General features: G+C 43.4%; 1 protein-coding gene across 4 annotated transcripts in view; it reads left to right on the forward strand.

Annotated features, from left to right (window-relative positions):
• The window catches only part of LOC109854409 (amyloid beta A4 precursor protein-binding family B member 1-interacting protein-like), a 132,557-nt gene that overhangs the window by 58,901 nt on the left and 58,254 nt on the right, over positions 1 to 15,402 (forward strand). The window contains exon 1 of one of the 4 annotated variants that reach the window (XM_020427467.1): positions 9,479 to 10,778. The exons of the other annotated variants lie outside the window; for them this stretch is intronic. Coding sequence (XP_020283056.1) covers positions 10,662 to 10,778 — 117 coding nt within the window. The 5' untranslated portion in view covers positions 9,479 to 10,661. Of the gene's footprint in view, positions 1 to 9,478; positions 10,779 to 15,402 lie in introns of those variants that run through there. 4 annotated transcript variants of the gene reach the window in all.

A 15,402-nucleotide genomic window follows, 5' to 3' on the forward strand; every position in this document is an offset into this window, starting at 1 on the left:
GATGCCGCACGACTTCATAAACGCTGTAACGTATTCGGGCATCAAAATAAATTCTCAGTCAATTAATTAGCAATTTTCAGTCATGAACGTTAAATCCTTACAAAATCCTTACAAAAAATACATTCGGTGAAAAAAATTCATTGTTTCGCGTTGCGTGCGTAAAAGTTTACGGCAACTTGATGCTAAATACGAGATATGTCAAGACTTCGAATACACGGTTTTGTTTTCTTATCCGATGTAACTTATGTCTGAACTATTATAAACGTTTTTCTTTTTTTTTTTTTTAATTTGCGATCGCGAAGAGCGCTCGATTCTTCTAAATTTCGAACGTCGATAAATTCGACTCGCTCGCGACGCGCCAACGTTTCGATCTCACGTTTCTTCTTTCCCCGAGAGAGCATTTACGATGCTTGTTTTTTTCGGTCTAAATCCGGCAGCGCGGGAAGAGGCGCCTCTCTGTGCGGCCCCGTGTCGGATTCTTCCGAGCTGTCTGGGGCTACGGACCGAAAGGAGAGTCCGGCTCTCTCGAGGTTTACCTTATAAGGTGTTCCGCTCGATGCTCAGTATCCATTAGAAGAGGCTTTTGTCGAGGCCTCGATCTCTTTTTCCGACGGATTCTCAAAGGGCCCCGCCATACCGATCGCTCGTTCGAAATCATTTTTATCGGTCGGAAAAGGGCGCGTGTCATTTTTATTATTCAAGAGCGTGGCCCGCTATAATTCCTCAAGCGCCAATTACGGAACGATTTCAGACCGTAAAATGGAGAGCGGTGTAAAAAAAAAAACAAAAAAAAAAAAAAAACAAAAATGACATGACATTTTAATTAACTGGACGTTTCTTTCGCTGAAATGTTGATTTAATTTTTGCGGAGCGAAATCGTGTTTGTTTGTTTCGAATAAAAATGTAAGAGCGCAATATCTCCCTCGTGAGATATTTAAACATTTAATCTAATTTCGAAACATCAATCTCTCTCTCTCTTCTCTCTCTCTCTCTAAAATCGTATCGCTCCGCGAAATACACGTGAATTATTTACGATCAATTTTCTAACTGACAAACAAACTCTCGATGTCACTCGCCGCCATTATCCTCTTTAACGGCCGCTGTCAGATGAACGTTTTTTCCAAGTTTAAAGAGAATTTTAATGCGCGAGTCACAAAAATGAGTTCATGAATATGCACATAAATATAAAGAACGAGCGCGCGAGATGTGCTTTTTTGTTAGTTGGCTCTCTCAAACGTTAACGCGAAAGTATTCCGTTGCGCGGTGGTTCCTGCCGGGCCAGGCGCGTCGTCGTCTTCCTCAGCCGAGAGAAGAAATTTTGTCCGCGCGGTCAAGGATATCGCGAAGTCGAACCACAAGAATGCGACCAGGTTCGAACTTGTTCTCTAATACCTCTGCGGTACGAATATTTTATACTTTTTTTACGTCATCTTTTTTTTTTTTAAAGAGTATTTTCCAATGAGATAATTTTGAAAGCGAAAAGTGTGTCAATTTTTGTCGCGAGTTTATGTGAAAAAAGTAGTTGCATTTTTCTCTGGAATTTACCTGATTCGCGTTTGATTTTTACAACATTTGGCGTGACTTGAAATTAAAAAAAAAAAGGAACCAGTTTTCTCAATTACGAAACTAAAGCGGTCAAAAAGCTCAACTACAAATTGGCTCCTCAGCCGTTTTCCAACTTGTCGGACTCGTCGTAAGTTCGCCTCTTTGACGGGGTAATATTTTTCAGCGCCAACGGTAATCATCCACGCGATTCTCATATTCTGAGCCGTTCTCGCGAAAACTAGGTCGTCCGCGTTATTGCAATTGGCCAGGCCGAGCAGCCGAGTAAACCGAACGAACTGTGAGATTTCAATAAGAACTCGCTCGCATAAAGACAATAGTTTCGCTTTGAGATTACGGTTAGGAGACGGGGGGGGGGAGAGGGGGGATGTGAGGTTGAACAACGAGCCTGGAGAACGCACGCGCTTTTTTTGCCACTGCAATTTGTGTACCTCCGCTTCCACCCCCGTTACCTGGCCGCACTCCACCGTTCTTTGTTCGCGTTCTTTTTTCTTTTTCTTTCTTTCTTTTTTTTTTTTATTATTTCCCGCTCCTCCTTCTGCTCCTCTTCTTCATCCTCTCTCGCCGTGAGAGATTCTCCCTTCGTTTTCTCTTCGGGTCGCAAAATATATTCCGGCGCATTCCTGCGTATCGTGCCGTGGCGCGATTTAGGCCTCCCCTCTCTCTCCTCTCGTCCCAGTCAATGGTTCTCGCGTACCTGTTCGCGGACTTGTCCGACGGGAGACATGTTCGAAGAATTTTCACCTTGCGAATTAGTTAAAAAAAAAAAAAAAAGACCACTTAAATTTTGACTCGCGATTTTGTTGCCAAACTAATTTGTCGTCTCGATTCTCGGGAAAGTATAGATGCGGCGGCGTGCGCGCGAATCGTTCTTCGAGCTGTGCAACAAAAGACGGCTAGCGTGCGCGCTATTAGCTCTAATTAGTGATTATTACAGGACATTCCTCAGACGATGCCGCAAATTGAAGACGGCGCAAACTGGCGGCGTAACAACGAGAGAGAGAAACGAGAGAGAAAGAGGAGATATGACGGTCTGATTAAAACAAATCGCCGAGACTGAAATAAAATTGTACTGTGGTCGACCAATGCGTCGGGGAGATAACGATACTTCGAAACAATGTGTTTCTCGGTAGAGTCTCGAACTCTCTACGCGGTAGAAAGTGGAAATAAAATGATACTTTGTGTTTCAGACGGAACGAAATAATCGCGAGTTGTCAAATTGTTCAATTTCGAGTTGATTTATTATATCTAGTTCTCTTTCTCTGTGTGATTAAAGTTTCTTGTTGAATTGTACGATAGAATCGTCGAAATTTTATCGCGAACTCCAGATCGGCGGGTTTTGTCGCGACCGAATTAAAAGTGTCGACGAGAAAACGAAATATCACCGCGTGCCTGACAAAATAACATGCACGGGATATAAAACACTTTCGCGTGCGTTATAGCGAGAGCGCGGAATAAGCGCATTGCGCAAAGCTCTTTACCTGGAGTGACCTGATTTATGGATTTACTGTGTAATACGAGTACGTATATCGCAACCACACACGTGTGCGTTTCTCGCCTCCAGTTGCTCTGATAACCTTGATAATCGAATCTAGCTTCTAGAGAAGCTCTTTGTAGATAAATCCGCGGCGATGAGAAGAATTTTAAGCGTTAATGAGGTTTGTAAAACCTGATGAATTGTTTATTATTGTTTATCGTTTGTGTGGTGTGTTCGTCTGTTATCAATGTGAGCCAAATTACAAGATATTAAAATTCAAACGTTTTGATCTTAATCATTGGATCTTCATCAGTGAAGATCTAAATAACGTGATGATTAGCAGCAACGTTAATAAAAATTGTTTAAATAAATTGTTCAATGTTAAGCACAACGTAAACTTGTTGAAAGTAAATTAACACAAGGTCGGCAGTGAATGAGAAAGAGAGAAAGAGAGAGAGAGAGAGAGGAGGAGGACCGTAAATTAACTTTATAAACATATCAGTTAATTAACTGATCAATTAATTAATTACTCTTTTACATGTGTGCCGAGCAGAGAAACAACCGTGTTATCGCTACGTTTATACGCGACGTTTATCAAACGATGAGGTTTTTAGGGCGTGAAATATTCGAGGTGTCATCGACCTCCTGTACACGTTAAAACTGAGACAACACCACCTTGTATCGGGCCGACATTACACGTTTCGACTCCGCATGTAAATGCAGATGTAACCCTCGAATGTGGGATGAGAAGAGGTATCCCGAGGATACCTTCTTCTCTCGGAGACCTCGAATTCCGTCGCAGGCGTGGGAGTGATTCGTGGCACGGGGCCCCAGATAGGCGCGAACGAGAACAACGTGTCGGAGAAAGGTCCTCGCTCGCCTCTTCTTCTCGTGGACCTTTGTCGAATACGCTAATGAATTTTCTCGGTTCGAGCTTGATCGATCACTCCGTGTGTGTTAATAACCGACGGTCAACTCCGTGTGTTACTTGTTAGACGAGCTAACTCCGGAAGGGAGGTTTGCGCGAGGCTTAAACTCTTGTCTTCGGAAATTTTAGCGTAAAAGAGATTGGGTCGAATATACACACTCCATTGTGTACTTGATTCATGCGTGGCTTCGAAAGTTTCTCGGATTCGCTACACGCAACTCTCTCTCTCTCTCTCTTTCTCTCTCTCTCTCTCTCTCTCTCTCTCTCTCTCTCGCCCGAGAAGAAACGGGATCGTCTTTTGACTTCCGGTCGTGTCACGTTTTATTGTGTGTGTGTGTGGGACACTCCCGAAAATCCCGTTATCGATTCTATTCTAAACGCCCAAAACAAAGCCGCGAAAGAATAGAAAATCATAAATAAATTAACAGATCGAGATAAAAAGTATACGAAGTTATTAATCGAGGCGCGATGCGCTCGATTCTAGAACCGTGTCGAGTAAAAAAATTAGACTGGGGCGACTTTAATAATTTGCAAAAATTCGGAACATTCTGCGCGCGCTCTTTTACCGCGTGACGACGAGTTTTTATTTTAGCGACGTAAAATACGACTCGCGCTCACAGTTGACGACGGGAACAATTTTTCTCTCTTAAAAAATAAAGATATCTCCTCGAGATATCGCGCGCGTAACACGGAGGGTCGAGGTGCAGCGCGTAAAAGTTACTTTACTTTTGTCGCAACTTTATATTGGTCCCGCGACCAATGCCAACCTTTGGTCCAACGATCGGATCGCGCGGAGCGAGCGTTGGAGATTACGCAAGGGATTCGTTTAACAAAAAGATAAAAGAAAAAACAAACGACCGCCGCGAGTGTCTGCTTAACATAATGCGCGCATTGATATGCTGCGCCCCGCCGACTTGACGTTGCGCAGCAACAGTAATGTCAGTTATTTATTCAATTCTACGTAGAAAAATCGGTTGACGATCAATTACAGGTTTCGGTGAGATACTTGATTAGAGAGAGAAGGCAAATGAAATATATTATTGCGCGTGCGCTCCCTTTTCTAAATAACATTGCAATATTCATCACAAGGTCCCAGTGACCGTACACGACCAATGGTCGATTATTTGTTAAAGAGAAATAATTATTAGATGTGTAAATATTAAATTAATTCTTACCTGAAGAGATTTTTATATACGATATTTTTATAAATGTTAATTAATTCCTAACTTTGTTATATAAATACTATTTTTTTTTGACAAATATCCGGCCACTTGGGACATTAACCTCACCGACACGTAACGTTGGTTTGTGTAAATTGCGACGAGTTGTTCCTCGGACGTTTTGGGAGAAAGATCTTCAACGGTGCAACAATAACACCGCGCCCCATTAAGCGATATTTTGAGCATAATATTGTTTCTGCCGTTAGACCGGCCGAGAAAATAACTCTTTAAGTCTGAAAAAGAATCGTCAAACAACAAGCGCGGAAGTTTTTAACCCCCTCCTCCCCCCGCGACCCTAAATAGTTCGGTAGTCATGGGTTTACCGGGGGCATCTGCGTTCGGCCGATAACGCGTCGTTTTGTTGCGTGCCCAGATCGAGTGGCAACATTGTGTGTGCCAAACGACGGAGGGGAAATCAATTAACTCCGGTAACACATGTGTGCGTAGCACGCGAGCGCGCGTCGCACGCGCGCGCATGCGACTCACGTAGTGGTTGGATGCGTAATACGCAGCGGTACAATCCTGGGTGAACAGGGTGCGACAGAAGTCTTGAACTTGCGCACGATCGCGCTTCTAGCGAGTCTCTATCAGTCTTTTCGTAATGAAAATTGAGTTTTGATAAGCGCGATTGATTGTTTTTATTTGTGACGAAAACAAATTTTGACAATAAAATTTCAGAGATTAAGGTAAGTTCGATCTGAGATTAAAGAAAAATAAGAATTGAATTTTATATTATTTTTTATACTATTTTATATTATTTTACGTAACAATTTTACTTTATTTTTTTTTTTTTTAATAAAGTAACAAAACAGTTGTTGATTTTTTGTGACATCGCATCTCCGAAAATAATTGACGGCTAATATCTGTGTGCTACAAAGAAAAAGTGACTTTCGGGACACTCTGTATATTGTGGCCTCTGCGAGGCGCCTATAACGCGTGCATTAGCCGCGTGGGTTGCTATGGGAACCCGTGACTAACACACGTTCCAGCATCACGTCTCTCTCTCTCTCTCTTTCTTTCTCTCTCTCTCTCTCTCTCTCTTTCACACACCGTTCTCTCCCGCCTCCTCTCCCTTTTTCTCCTTCCTTTCTCTCATACGTTTCTCTCTTTCCCGTTTTCTTCTCCTTCCTTGTCGATCTCTCTTTCTGCCTCGCTTTCTCTCCTTTTCATCTTGTGACCGGGTTCAGTGACGTAAGTTACAGCGTAGGGAACTCGCGAGAAACGCGATGATCGACTTTGCGTCATAAAAATTCCAAGTTTCATGGCGCCACGTCATCGTACGATTATGCGCGAGGACGAGACTCAATTAAGTCGCGAGACGATAGTTTTCTCCCTTGTTCGCGTGTGTGCGCGAGGACGACGTCTTCGAATACAATAAACAAAACGCGGAGATGACTGGAACTTTATTTTTGCAAAGATATATTGGATATAAAAGGCAAATGTATATCTTTCTTCTTTTAGAGCTTTCGCATGGAAAAATCGAAAGATTTCGAGCAAACGGACGTAATCGCGGAATTTACCAAAACGCACAGTATCTAAACAATCAAAATCCACAAAATGCGTTTCGCAAATAAATCGAGGGTGCTCGATACGTTACTGCGAGTCATCTATCTTCGTTTTGTGTGCGACGCACACATTCATTCTTCCCAGGGACACTAGTACATTCTTTCTCCTTTCCTCTCTTCCACTGGTCTGTCTCCTCCTCCGTGTCCCGGATGAGCCGTCTTCGTCGTACGTATTGCGCGCGGGACACGCTGGTCTTCCTTTTCAGGACTGTAGGAAGCTACGTGGAAGCTGATAAACTCGAAGTTCCAAATCCCTCAGAAGCTCGTGGTAATTCGATCTAAACGTCTGTTTTGACAAATTGTAAAATAAGGCACGATCAGATAGAGAAGAACATACCGTTTAACAGTGGGATGGGGAAGAAAAAAATTTTACATTTTTGCTGGAAAACGATTTTAAAAGAACGATCAGTTCCTAGCTTCTAGGCTATTCGTTCCTGTTTTCATTCCACGTAGACCGCCGACGAAGCACTTCATTACGGAGCAGCGACGCGTGACCGCCAAAATGTCGCTTACGCCGGTGTTTTCCGTGTCCTATGAGGTGTCGTCGATTATCGATTTTACGATAGACGTAGTCGAGTGCACCTCGAGTTATCCAATGTCGATCGTATCGGCGAGATAGTAGAATCTCCCGTAGAACGAGAGAGAGAGAGAGAGAGAGATTGAATTTCTCGGTCTTCCGCGACGATAACTATCGGCGCATCCCAGCGTAATTAATTGCCCGTTTTTCGTGCCGCGCACCCCAACGACATATCTTCTAACGTCATTTGAAAATGATATAGCAGTGAGTCGTCTCGCGCGCGTGTGTGTGCGTGTGTTTAAATATTTCCGTGTAGTTTCTTCTACTCTGGACTGTCTTGAGTTTCAATTCTTTACTTAAAATGTATCTTCAGACAATCGTTTTTATCTGAAGTGAATTGAAATTTAAGTTTTCTTGTATCATATTGACAATATTTTGACAATGTCATGACATTTGAAGGTTACGATTTATTCTCAGTTTAAAAATTAAAAAAAAAATTAGTATAACGTTATATACAGAATTATTACATGCAATGCTATGTAACAGATGAATTTATCGATAATATTTGTAATAGAAAAATATTTAAAATATTTAGATAGATTTGTAAAAAAAAAACAAAATATTTTTAACTGATAAACTTATCTGATAACTTAACTGATAAATTTATCGAAAATGTTTTAATGATGCCAACGTTCAAAGTTCGCAGTTTATCTAAAGAAAATTAAAAAATACAACATACAGTGATTATACAGTGTTATACAATGAATAAATGTTAAATGAATAATTTATACAATTACGTAAATCAATATTGTGACTACACACAACGTTACGTATTAGATTAAATGTATCTATTATATAACAAGTTAATCAATCGGATCTGAATTCATCAATTTAATTAAGATCGACTGAGACATTTCGCAATTAAAAATCTCAGCGAGGCAAATCTAGATTAGACCTGTGTGAAAAGTCGTTCTTTTTCGGAATTTGCATCGGACCAAGGGCTGCCCTGGGTCTTGGTTGAAACGAGATCGTCCCTGAACCCATGGCGGCACCGTACGGAAGAGAAGGGGTCATGGAACTCGCGGAGCGGGAGAGGGCCACATCCATGGTGGGGGTGGACGAGGCACCAAAAGAGAGAGAGTCCCATCGGGGATGCTGGCTGACGGAAAGGGAGACAGAGAAACGCGGCGAGCTCCGATCCACCATCACCCCCTTCGTTGGGACGCTCTCTTGCTCTCTCCCCATGCGCGTACGCGCTTCTCTCTTCTGTTTAGCTCTCTGTCTCCGCGCGCTGCTTTCTGGCCAGCAGCTTCTGGACTGCCCGAAAGAGAGAGGGAGAGAAACCACACGACACGACATATAAAGCGAGAAGATGGCTCTAGGAAGAATGAACCGAAAGAAGTAGGCAGGAATGTGAGTTGAAGCGAGACGGGCGGGAGACTTAACCGCGCGCGTTGAAGAAAGAAGAGGAAAGAGAGAGAGAGAGAGGGAGAAAGTCGTGGCGCGAAGAGGAGAGAAACAGACCATAGAAGGTAGATGTCGTAGAGAAAAAGAAAAAGCTAACGGGAACGAGCGATTGCGAGTGTAACGACGACCGAGTCTCTCTCTTGGCGAGCACGCGAATTGAATGTGCGAAGTAGATGGACCGGAAAAACAAACGAGAGAAGACCGAGATAGTTCGGAAGAAAGCTGCTGCTAACAATGACTTTGAAAAAAAAAAGAGGAAGAGGAAGAAGAAAGTGAAGGGAACCGGCGAAAGGACGAGAAAGAAGTAACGAGATGGTGCCAGTTCAAGGCGGAGGAAACTTAATCTTCCAAGATTAAAAATACAATCGTGGCGTACGCGAAGAGAACGAGGAGGAGGAGGAGGAGGAGGAGGAGAGCGAGAGCGAGAGCGAAAAGCCCCGGCTTGTGGAACGACGAGGACGGAGAATCCGGGCTCTCCTCGGGAAGAGGAGGAGAGACTCCCAGCGGGAGTTTTGAAGGGAGAAAGACGAATAGTAGGTAGCCGGGGGTAGGGAAACGGATGAAGCGCGTTAGAGGGACAGAGAAGGACGGAGGACTATTCGGGGGAACAGAACGGCGAGAAGAGAAAGAGAGGGAAATGGCGCTAAAGAGCGAGAGAGAAAGAGTGAGAGAAGGATAGAGTGAGACGGAGAAAGTGAACACCAGGGACCAGGGAGCGAATGCGCCCACCGAGCCGCCTCCATACCACCTCCAGCATTCCCAGCCTGCACACACAGTTGCAGCTGCACCGCGGTCGTGGCTCGCTCGTGTGCACATGCGAGATTGCGCGCGCGTCTCTCTCTCGCATAATCTCGCGGTATATTTTTGCGTGTGTGTATGTGTGTGTGTGTACGTGCGTATATATATATATATACAACACATATCTATACCGTGACGCGCAACAACGTCGCGCTGTGCAGTTTTCACGACGCCGTTTTCCTCCGGCCGTTGGAGGCGAGACCGTCCACTTGACCCGACGACGTCGTGTTACATTCCCCGGTCGGAACCTAACCCGGTGTGTGTGAGAGAGAGCTCGAGCCTGCATTTTCATCGATCAACGACCGTGAACCCGCTAAACTTAAATTAGAGTCGCGAATCTGATACACCGACGTGAATTCGTAATCAGGAAGTTTCCCGTTCCGCAAATCGATTCCGACCTCCCGTCGCGTTCTGCAACATTCATCCAGCCGGGTCGGGTTCTTCCCGAAGTTCACGAGCTGACATTGACGAGAGCCGACGAGCTATTACCTGACGCAAATCAGAAGAGGGTCGAGGATCGCCGATGCAAGATTTATCTCGCAGTCGGATTCTCGCAGTTTCCGGATTAAAATCAAACCGCGAAGGGAGAATTGTCTCGAATCGGATCCTCTGATACGCGAGAGAACGTGAAGCGCTGGCGGCGGTGAGAGATCAGCGCGTGCCGGCTTTTTCTCTCTCTCTCTCTCTCCGGCGTTTCCCCGGCGATCCCGCGCGGCGTGAAACACGTGCGAGTCGCGAAGTGCATTATCGATCGCGTCCCACTCGCGGCCGCAATCTCTCGAGAAGCGTGTCTCATTAACACAATAATATTCAACCGGCCGGTAGGAGGTCTGACATTTCGCGCAAATGTCAACCGCGATTGCGGGGCCAACTTCCGCGTAATCGGAGCGTGGAGTCGATGAACGATAAGGGGATCAGTTTTTTGTGTCAAAACCGCGAGCAGTAGTTCCTCAGGCGTTCCTTCTTTTCCCCCCTCCGTGACGAATCGAAAGTGACAGAACGTGTCGAGAGACGATGACTCGTCGCGACACGTGATCGAGACGATCAATTGAACGTTGAACGTCGCGCCTCGCGGTAGTTCGGTAACTTGAAGAGATAATCGAGAGACACACACATCAATTTCGTCATGGACTGGATGAGGAAGCAGGACGTCAAGGAAGAGCCGCAGGAAGCTTCTGGCGCGTTGACGCCGGAAGATGACGACGAGTGCTACTTCGAGGAAGATGCGATTGACGAAGGAATGGTACGTTATGCGGTTTTGTTTTCCCGAGAGAGAGTGACTCAATTTAGACGCGCTGTGTGCGAAATGTGTCGCTTTCTTTTTTTGAAATAAATAATAATTGCTAATAATAACTCGTATATCAGTAAATAACGATATGTGAAAATAATGTACAAATTATGTATATAACTATGTATAACATGAGAATTTCTGAAGATGGCTTTTGAGTTTGCCCGAAAACATCAAATATATCACATACGTACGTATGATAATAATTAAGTACGTATAATGATACATCGTACTTAATGATACATCGACATATGTGATTTATTTAAAAAAAAAAACAAAGCGACGTGTACATGTTTTTTGTACTGATCAAATGTAAACATGAAATTTGCAGTAGCTAAAAATACATCGCCGAGCATCGGCTCTTTGTTCGACGTTGCACTGGTCAGGGTGGAATATTTGCATATTCCGGTTTGGAGAGCACGAAAGTACGCGTCTATATATTCCGAGACGCGTACTTTATTACAGTTACGTTTGAGCGATCCTCGAACGCATCGTATCTCGATGCGTCCGTGAATGTTAATAATACGCCGTTATCGACCGCTTCTCGTCACGGTCGTCGCGATATAATCGTTGCTGCGCGAGCAGGTCGGCATTTTCGCGAAAGCTTTACGTATCTCGCGCGCGTATCATCATCCCGTGTGTCATTAAACTAATCACACGTATTCGTACGATATCGTTTTTTTTTTTTTTTTTTTTTCCCGAAGGTTTTCCGCGGAATTGCGGAGATTTTCCCCTCTCCCGCCGTAACATCTGCGTAACATCTGCCGCGCGTCGGGTTTACAGAGACCTTCGAATTTTCTCCAGCTAATTGCCGGGGCGGATGCTGACCGTTAGGGTGTTCGATTTCGTCGCCATTCCCATTATTTTCGTTAAATCCCCCGCCGCGTCTCGAACGAGTGTGAAACTGACATCCCGACGAGACTCCCCGGCAAGAAACACGACACACGTTATTTTAACGTAATGTCAGAGTACACACAATGCTATATTGCGAGTTTTTGACCTTTCAACTAAAAACAGATTTTAAGATTTTGTTATATTTTTATTTGTTTATTTATATTTTAAGATTTAGAAAAAAAAGAATACATTTGACGATCTCTTAGCAACGTTAATTAAATTTTTGCGCGAATATTTTAATTAACGCGCTGTCGAAGTGTCGCGTAAATGTACGTTAATTATTTCAACATATGATATATAATGTTAAAATACGATAGAATATATTACTATTGCAAACGTTTGACTTTTAACTATATAAAAAAAAAAAAACTATATTTGACGATCTAGTTAGCGATGTAATTAAATTTCTACGCGAATGTTTCAATCAACGCACAAAGCGTTGCGCAAATACACGTTTATTTTAACAAGCGATATAATATTGAAATCCAATATTATTATTGCAAGGTTTCAATTGTCGATTGTATAAACAAAGATTTTCGACACTAGCAACGTAGATAAAAAATTTCTATATGACAAATATTCTAATCAACATATTATCGATGAATGTAAAAGTTCTCGAATCTGCGACAATGGAAATAGAATTCGAATGTAAAATTGCGGCGAATTCCCACTGTTATACCCCCGTCCATTGTTGTCTCCGAAGTGACCGCTTGAATTACTAACCGCTGGCGAAGTTACTCCCGCCGCCGGCTCGGGCGAAATTGCATGCGAATCGGCGCGTGCGTGCGCTTCGCTTAAACATCAAACGGGGACAAAGAGCCGCTCGCGGCGATAAATTCGAAAATTATGCGAGAAAATGAGACGGCGAGGGCCGTTCACAGGATATCGAACGTTCGAGAATCGGGTATTATCGCGTGTTTGCCGTGACATCTGACCTCTTGGAAATCGTGTCGCTGATCTGTACACGGGTCGTGGAGAAAACTTTTCTACTTTTTTTTTCATCTCGCACGTAATTGGAGCGATATAACATCCCATTTAGTATCTATCGACGACTTGAGATTGGAAAAGTAGACTTTTTTTTGTGTGAAAAAAAAGGAAATCAACGTCAAATTTAGCGCAGATTTTTTTACACGTGATTCAGAACTTTATTATCAGTGTGTTTTAAAAACTTAACTCTAGAGTTCTGAACCGTGAGTCTGATGCATTTTTTGTAACTTCAAGATGTTGGAAAAATTTTGCAACAGTTCTGGCATCTTCTTTCGAGTGTCTGCTGATGTCTCCTGTTGTGTATTTACTGAAAAAAAAAAAACAATTTTACATGCAATTTTTTAACAATTTTTGAAAAGAATTTGAAAAGAAACGAGAAGCCTACCCATTTCAGAATTGAAATTGAAAATTGCGCGTCTTTTTTTCGAGATCAAGTTTTCCTCGAGAACTGTGTAATCGAAAGAAAACACGATAATAATCCGTGGCACTCGGTCTGAAACAATAATGTCAGATCCTGGCGACATGCCGACTCGGACGGAAATTAAGAGGAAAAAGCAGGTCGATTATCGCGCGGATATGATTGCAGAAGTTATTACGCTACAGTCACACCGCGCGCATTTTCTTCTTTTCTCTTTGGTCGAATATGTCGATAAGAGCGCGCGATAACTTACTCGAAGCCACTTCGGAAACCCTGGCAACGCCAGGCGAGGTGGCGGTTTCGAGGGGTCACGATGATTCAACGCCAGCTGCGTTCTCAAACGAGGAAGAAGAGGACCGGTTGCTTTTAATAGCAGCAACGTCCGAAATTTGTTAGTCAAAACCGAAACATCGAAGTCCCACCTCGACGCCAAGGTATTCTATCGCGCACGTTACCTGAACGGAATATGTATATATATTTTTTTTCTTTCCATCGTGTGCTCGCCACGACGTATCTCGTTTTAATTCGCTTCCTGTTAATCTCCCTTGGATGATCGCACCGGAAGTGAGTGACTCGTAGGAAAGTACAGAAGACCCGCGTAGGAAGCGATAGATAAGCTCGCTGTCTAAATAATCGCTGACTGAATTTCAAAAGTCGAAAATAATAGTCGCGGGAATAGAATTCAATGCGCGCGATCTGATCTAATGCGAACGTTTTAACACTTTGCGATACACATCGTCAATTATTTTCTTGAATATGTTGTGGGGTTCATTTATTGACCGCGTCTATCGCCGACGCACAAATTCTACGACGTGCTACGAAATGTTCGTTACCATTAAAAAGTAATAAATATTTCGCGTCGATACTCTGTGTTGTTATAAGCTGCTTTCTGGAGAAAGCAATAATTTTACAAATTTGTTTATTTACACAAATAATTTGATTCTCTCAAATTATTTTCGGAATAGTACGAAAAAGCCACTCGCGAAATTTGTTTCTCGTGAATAGATTTATTCAATATCAAATTTATATTTAGAGTTTTTTTTAATTTAACACACTCGGAATTAATATAATTTGAACAATCTCTACGAGCCCAAAAATTATTTTAAAAAATTTTGTTTGCGCAGTAATCTATCTGCAAGATAATTTCATCTTGAACTATAAAACTTTTATCTCATCTTCCGCTTACCGTACGTTACGCGACTCCTCTCATCTTGCGCGCGCGTCAATCTAAAATTATCCGAGCGTTATGAGAGACAAGCTTAACAAAATTTCGTCAAGTTTATCTTTCGACGAGTTTGCACAAGCTTGCACGGCGAAGAGAAGTACGTAGATATTTCGTGCGAAGTGTCACGTTTTCATGTTGCTCCGTTCTCTCCGCCGGTTATAGCCCGAAGTGCGTGCCGAAACAACGAGATTGTCCGGAGATTGAAATATAATTTCAATCGAAGAGACGCGTGTGGAGGAACAGAGCGAGACGGGACTCGCGAAGAGAGAGAGAGGAGAGAGCGAGAGAGGATTGAAGCGAGGGTGTCTGCCGCTCGGAGTTCGTTCGCAGGCAGAAAACGAGAGAGGGGGTTGATAGGCGACCAGTCACCCCAGCGGTTACGTCGGGGATGAAGTATGACTCACCCGCAGTGCCGCCACCCCTGTTTTTCGGTCGTCTCGTGCCGGGAAATCCGCCTTGCCTTTTCCCTCCCCCTTCCCCGTGACTCCCCCCCGTGACAGAGTCGCCGAATCTGTTCGTCGAACCCCTCGTGTTCGATCGCGATATCAACGAGAAAACGAGCATTATCATAATCCGTAACGACAGCCGAAACGAGAGGAAAGATGCACGCGCGCAGCTCAGGTGTCCGATCGGTTATTGTTCGTGACGTTTCTCGTGCTCTCGTTATGCGTGCCACCCCAAAGTCAAATTATCATTTCGCTTTTCGGGGGCAATGAGTCGTCACGGTACGATCGGTATCGCCGCGGCAAAGCTAATTCGAAAGAAGAAAGAAAGTATTGTGCGCTACCGTATATAGTATATATGGGGGTATAGACATAGTGGGATCGCGCATGTGACATGTTTGCTATTTGGGAATAATGGACAGTTTGGTGGTGAAGGGTAGCTTTTCCATTGTGCTGTGCGCTCTCTTTGTCATCCTTCTTTGCCATTTTTAATGTCACTTGATTGTCGCGCGATCTTGCGCTGTATACATACGCGAAATGGTGTATATTTTATTTCATTTCTAAGTATCTCTTTTTTATTTAATAATTTTTGGTTTTACTTAATTACAAAGT

This window comes from Pseudomyrmex gracilis, unplaced genomic scaffold (genome assembly GCF_002006095.1).
Source record: "Pseudomyrmex gracilis isolate BER0280 unplaced genomic scaffold, ASM200609v1 scaffold_64, whole genome shotgun sequence".
Classification (NCBI taxonomy): Eukaryota; Metazoa; Arthropoda; class Insecta; order Hymenoptera; family Formicidae; genus Pseudomyrmex; species Pseudomyrmex gracilis.